Below are 6,758 nucleotides of genomic sequence, written 5' to 3' on the forward strand. Positions count from 1 at the left end.
TTTTTTTTTTTTAAATGTTCTTCTTTTCTTGTCTCCCCCCTCCTTTTTTTTCTCTTCCCTCTCTTGCTGCAGGATTTCCACAGAGCACTCGCCCAAGCTGCAGATCAGGAGTCACAGCTACCTGCGGGCGGTGAGTGAGGTTTCCATCAATAGGAGTCTGGACAGCTTGGACCCGGCAGGGCTGCTGGCCTCACCTAAATTCCGCTCGCGAAATGAGAGCTACATGAGAGCCATGAGCACCATCAGCCAGGTTAGTGGCACCCAGGGGCCCGTGCCTCTATGCCGTCAGCCCTTACACCCCTTGGACCTCCACTGCTCTGTCCAATATGGTTGTGCAGGGGGGAGGACATCCCATCCGTAGCTGTCCTAAGGCCTGAATTAACAATCAGTTCACCATCCAGCAATCTATGAATAGTACGAAAACCCCCAATCTCCCAATTAGTGTATTTGTCTGCAAGCCGTTTTCTGGAGCTCAGATGATTAAAGGCATACTCAGATTGGCTAATTTAACAACATAGTATATTATATTTCTTTGAATAACTGAAATTGGGATTGGTTCTAAATGATAATGGGTATTTGCCTTGATTTGACAATGATTGAAAATATCAAAGAATTGGCCGAGAAAACACACAACAGTGGAGGTTATTGTCATGGCTGCAAAAGATTTAGCTGTTAGTCATTTTGTATTTTGAGCATGGCTTCATACTCTACATTATTTAGAGTGACAGGGAAGTTTTGCTTACCTTTCGGCCTCGGGCAACGGGGATTTGAACTCCCCTGCGAAGCCCAGCAGCAACACTTTGCCTCGCCAGCTGAATGATGGGCCCTTGTGACGTCCCTTCAAGTCCTGGCATGGAGCAGGCCCAGAGGAGAGTGACACACTGAACATGGCATCTACAAAAATGCCACTGAATAAAAAAGGTGCTGGTTGGCTCTCTATCTCACTCACTCACTCTCACATTTGACATGTATGCACATAGAGTGTGAACTGACACACAAAACCGAGGCTTTCACCATCAGTGGATTGAATAAAGGTCCACAAACCTTTCTGACTCCAAGCTCTACAGTATGTACTCACACTTGTCTGACTGTAAACTCTCTTCACTGACAAACACCAAACACGTTAGTCCCTAGCCACATCCCATTCCTTTGTCCAGCTCTGTTTTTGGACTAGCTGAACAAGGGCAACGTCTAGCAATGGAATGGAGCTTCAGGTTATCTGCCCTCACACAACCCAATCTGTAACACAACCCCTTCACCCAAGAGCTTTTTAATAAGTGTTTGTTTTTTGCTTTAGATCCTGTTTTGAAGCCCACTAGCGGATGATGCAAGTGTAGTTAGATTTCCTCGTATCACATCTCAACTCCCAGAAGTCCTAGCTTTCACCCTTCCTAATTCTCACCTTTATAAGCAACACTTGTAGTATTTCACTCTGTTGTACAGACCTTTGAAGTTGTTTCCTACAGTGATTCCTTCTCCTCTGCACTCCTTGGATGTTTTTTTTTGTTTTTTAGAATATATTAATTTTTTCAGGATATGTACATTTCTATACATGGCTTAAAGGTTCAAAATCAGAGTGGAGGTAAAAGTTTTATCAATTTGGCACAACATCCTCAGCAATTATGTGATGTGACGTGTTTAATCTGAATCCAGTATGCTGACGTGTAACAGCATGACTAGTCTTGCTCAACCAAATTGGTCTCTAAACAATATTCACTGAAAATTCATTTTTGGATTGCGTGTTCTTAATGGATTTCAGTCAAAAGAACTTTTGTCAGTAAGAGGCTTCTTGGGATCTAGTTTAAAAGATCAACCATACAGAAAAGAAGTGTCAATATCAATCAACAGAATTTATTTTTGGCATCAGAAGTGTGTTGAATCAGCCTGCATCACATTATGGGAACACTTTCTTCTGGAGCTTTTTTTTAGAGCATGCAATTTGTAATTCAAGTGTGTTTGTACATAACATTCCTGCCTACTGAAGCTTTAATCAGTGAAATAGCTCTGTAACATTGAATCTTACAGCAAAGCGATGCTTCCCTGGCTTTTGCTTCAGTAATATATTGTCCCGTCTCCTTTGTTTAACACACTGCTGAGGTGCACCTGTGCATTTTTATTTTTCAGTTTCCCCTGTGCTTGTACGCTTCTGTGTGGGTTTCTTGGTCTGGGTGTTTGCGTACACGTACTGTATGTCTGCGTGTCCCCTTTTTCACAGGTGAGCGAGGTGGAGGTGAACGGGCAGATCGAGGCAGTGTGTGAGTCAGTGTTCAGTGAAATGGAGTCGCAGGCGGTGGATGCCCTGGATCTGCCCATGCCCAGCTGCTTCCGCATGCGGAGCCACAGCTACGTGCGTGCCATAGAGAAAGGCTGCTCGCAGGAAGAGGAGGAGAGAGGCGTCATGGTGGGCATCAGGAGGACCAAATCACCCCCGCACACCACCACAACCGTCAGAACCATCCAGAGCAGCACAGGTTGGAACTTGCACCCAACACACACACACACACACACACACACACATAGACTGATGAACATGTGTGAACATACATAATCCATAGCACATTATAAATTGATCAGTGTGTATTATTAATGTACTGTGAGTCTAAGTTATGCAACATGTGTATAGTGTCAACAGCAACAAAAAATAAATAAATTGTTTCTCCAGTTAGTGGAGAGAGAGATTTATACTTGTATACAGATTAAATTTTGGATCAACAGCCATAAAATTAAATTCTTTCATTTGTAATTCTCTTGTGTTGAAAACCAGTCCTATTTATCATAAAGGAAAGGGTTTCCTTGGTTAGCTGATCAGGGAGAAGTTTCACTTTGCAAACACAGACCCAAACCCTCTGCACTATTATCCATCTGACCCACTTTTTTTCTCAGATACAATATGATGAGGCAGAACTGTTTTTCACACATAAGAGCTTATTCAAGCTGTAAGCTCACTGGCTGCTGGATCTTATTTTAGCCCTTTTGTGAGCCTCATGGTCTGAAGCGCTTGGCTTTCCAGCATTACGGCTGCATGCAGTATTGATGCTGAGTAGTGCTGGCACCCAGTACTGGGTGCTTGTATGTTTCCTACAGCAAATCCAAACGTCATTCCCCTACATTGTGCACGTTGAGTCACCATCGCCTGACGCACGCTGGCTTTCTCCTCCATTCCTTTTTAATGATGCGAATTATAAGACAGCATTTTCTGAAACCCAGTCGACAAAGTTACAGTCAGCTAATCAAACACATTAACTCCAAATTGGAAGAATGGAAAAACTAGTTAAATCAATTCAAGGGGCTTAAAACTGATTCTGAGAAAACACTTATTTAATCATGTTTAAGACTCACTCTAACTGACTCCCTACAAGTATTCTCTAATGACGTTTGTCAAAATATGAAGTTGCATGCCAGTATTTTTGATCATTTCACATCTATTGGAAAATTCAGGGTAACAACACAATTAAAGGCAATAGTGGATTCAGTTGATTGTTATTGCGTAGTGGTAGTTATTGATTTATAGAATCAAGAGAGGGACATTCAGGTCTCCTTTCCCTGAGGAAGGAAGAGATAATGAAGACCATTTATCAGGTGAGGTGTTGTAGGAACTAAACTCTGGTGTTCGAAGCCAGACAGCTGCTCTGAAGTGCTTCATAACACTGGTACTAAACTTAATACGGGAAGCCTTTCTTTTTCTTACTCCCAGCTGTCTCGTGTCTCTCACATGCTTTGTAGATAGAACTGTCTTGATCTGTAACCATTTTCTTAAAATGTAAAGATAACCCCTTTAAATCATGCTCAGGTTAAAAAGTGAATAAGCAGATGTGTGTGTGTGTGTGTGTGTGTGTGTGTGTGTGTGTGTGTGTGTGTGTGTGTGTGGTGTTTGTGTGGTGTGTGTGTGTGTGTGTGTGTGTGTGTGTGTGTGTGTGTGTGTGTGTGTTATGTAGCGCACATGTCCGCAGCATGCCTCACAGCTGTTTGCAATTTAATGAACATCCATTTTTTGGCACCTGAGTTTGTCACATGATGAATGGACGTTGTGGAAGTACAGAAAAGAGATCCAATTGAGAGCAATCCTCAGCTCTCTGTGATTGGCTGTCGTCTTCTTGTGACCCTTGACCTTAATTTTCTGCCGACCTTATTGTGTTTCGGAATCAGCTGTAAGTGAGGTTCAAACAGACGTGACAGTGAGAGTGGGTTAAAGTGATATATTATAAGTCAATGTGGAGAGCCGTTCACCGCGGTTGCTAGTGTGAAGGTAGGGGATTGCCTCAGATTACTGTCAAAGTTGTACTACTGCACAATGCATCACCTCCTTAGATCTTTACAGCTGAGTCGTCAGTCACTGTAATTAATTAGCCACCTCTCCTTCTCCTGCCGGGGAAAGGTTGTGATTAAAGAGGAGAGGAAGAGAGGGAGATTGAAAGGAGAGAAGGAAAAGATCTCAGTCGTACATTTTGCCTGTCTCACTCTCAACACGTGCACTACCGCCACGGTCATGTCATGTGGGAGTTAACATAATTACCACTGTCTGACTTTTACACACTGTTCACTGTTCATGTGAAATACAGGGATCGCTGGTGTTCTCGGACCCTTTAATTACCACCAGTAAACATTAATTCACCCCCAAATCTAATTATTTTAAATTTATCTGTGATGTAAAGTTTTTTGCATGTTGAAATGTTTAAATGTAGGGAGGAGGAGCAGCACAGAACATGTGGCTGACGGTGAACAGACAGCTTACTGTGTGAACACTAGCACACGCTAGTATGGACAAACTGTAAAGTGATGCCATACTCATAAATTAATGCAAACTATAAATTTAGGCTAATTAATACAGTCCTGCTGTTCTGCATATTTAAAGCCTAATTTACATCCAGTACATATGATATGATTTATTTATTTATTTATGGAATGCAGACAGTGCCCTAGTATAAAAAAGGAGCATTTTGTGTAAGGAAGAAGACATTTTGCATATGGAATAAACATGTCATCCAATATAAAAATCCTTATTTATCCAAAGGCGAGAATAAAGACAGTGCTTGAACTGTCCTTTTCTTTCTTTGAAATCTGATTGCAGGGTACCTCCCTCATGGTGTTTTTTGAACACAAGTTATAAGTATTACTATAAGATTTTTCGAAAAGTTCTTACATATCCGACTCTGCAGTAAATATTTCAGAATTGACTAAACAATTTAAAAACAAACTGATCCTAATAGCCAGCCAAAGTCATTAAAGGTAATTAAATGCTAGAATGTGAAGTAATAGTCAAACTAGCTCTTATGAGCAGTGTGCATTATATATAACCCCCCATATTTATTACAGACATTTAAAACATTCTCTTTCTTTGCTCTCACATATGAACTAAACATAACTCGGGGTACTGTGACTTCCTGCCGAGTAAACAGTCACAGCTTCTTTGTTTTCCCACGATGCAGGAAAAGCATGCGTGAAAACGCTCAAACGCACACACACACACATACATTAATTTCACAGGGACTCTTTTGGGAGCCCATAGTGAGAAGTGAAAATGTTGTTGTGGTAAATATTGTATGACGCTTTAAACGGATGGTTCAGGCAGCAGTTCCAGAAAAACAGCTCTGCGCTTATGTTTTCTGCTCCCACTTGTCCCTGCGGCGAACCACCAAGATATCACACGCATGCACACACACTTACAGACAGGTGAGAGACCTATCAGCTTCTGCTCATGCCCCTCCAGTTGGCCCACTGAGCTGCTCCAGCCCATTTATATTGATGATTGGTTTAATCCTGAGGAAGGAGACCAAAGTAAGGGGCTGTCCTTTGATCTCTTCTCTTTGAACGTCAAGTGGCTCTGGCTGCTATTGCCTGCATCGGTCTGTCCCCGCGCACGCACAGACACACACACACACACACACACACACACTCACACAAACCAACCCATACAGTCACTCACACATATTACCACTGCATTGGACAGAGATGTTGGCGTATCAGCTTCTTTGGATCAGTTTAACACAATCTGGAGCATTAAAATATCCTCTTTTACAGCTTTGGAAAATCCATAGCAATCGGTTAATGTGAGGATTTTACTGCCTCTAAGCCCTTGCTCCTCAGCCCCGCGTCGTCTCCAGTAACATCTTCATCACCTCTTCACTCTGCTTTTGTCTTTACCTTTCTCAGGTTCGTACATAATAGCTAGATCCCCTGCTATTTCACAACAGCAGTTAGGTGTGGGGGTAAATCAACCTGTTTTTTTGACGAAGATAAATTAGAGACAAATTGACCTTCAAGTAGAAAAAAGTATACACACAGATCTTAAGTCTGGGAATTGCGCCATATTTTCTTTTTTTCTTCCTCTCACCCTCAGCTTCCCAGGCGCACTGACCTGCTGTCAATTATCAAGCCTCGTTTTCCCAGCATCTATTTTTCAGAGGTGCTGAGAGATTGGCTGAAAAGAGTGGCTTTAGCTTCTGTAATAGGGTACAGGACAATGTTTAATTCAATGGCTGTGAATTTCCTACGCCCCCGAACAGAGGCGTTGTGCTCAATAATGCATTTCTTAAGTAAGCTTTTGAGGCCTTCTTGTTACTCATTTTGCTGATGGTACTGTCCAACACTTAGTGGAACACCTCTTCATTTAGTTTCTGATGCAGCTTTGGGTACACTTATCTATTAGTTGTGTAGCTGAAGCTCGTGAATGATGAATGAATGATTAGAACTCAATCTATGTATGAATGTATCTACCTATCTATCTATCTATCTATCTATCTATCTATCTATCTATCTAT

General features: G+C 41.9%; 1 protein-coding gene across 5 annotated transcripts in view; it reads left to right on the top strand.

Annotated features, from left to right (window-relative positions):
- Positions 1–6,758, top strand: part of dlgap1b (discs, large (Drosophila) homolog-associated protein 1b) — an 85,697-nt gene that overhangs the window by 53,274 nt on the left and 25,665 nt on the right. For 4 of the 5 annotated variants that reach the window (XM_032503739.1, XM_032503735.1, XM_032503734.1 and 1 more), the window contains 2 exons: positions 73–250; positions 2,216–2,471. In XM_032503739.1, the coding sequence (XP_032359630.1) occupies positions 73–250; positions 2,216–2,471 (434 nt within the window). The remainder of the gene's footprint in view (positions 1–72; positions 251–2,215; positions 2,472–6,758) is intronic. The other variant, XM_032503737.1, reaches the window with a different exon arrangement.

Source organism: Etheostoma spectabile, chromosome 22 (assembly GCF_008692095.1).
Source record: "Etheostoma spectabile isolate EspeVRDwgs_2016 chromosome 22, UIUC_Espe_1.0, whole genome shotgun sequence".
In the NCBI taxonomy this organism is placed as follows: domain Eukaryota; kingdom Metazoa; phylum Chordata; class Actinopteri; order Perciformes; family Percidae; genus Etheostoma; species Etheostoma spectabile.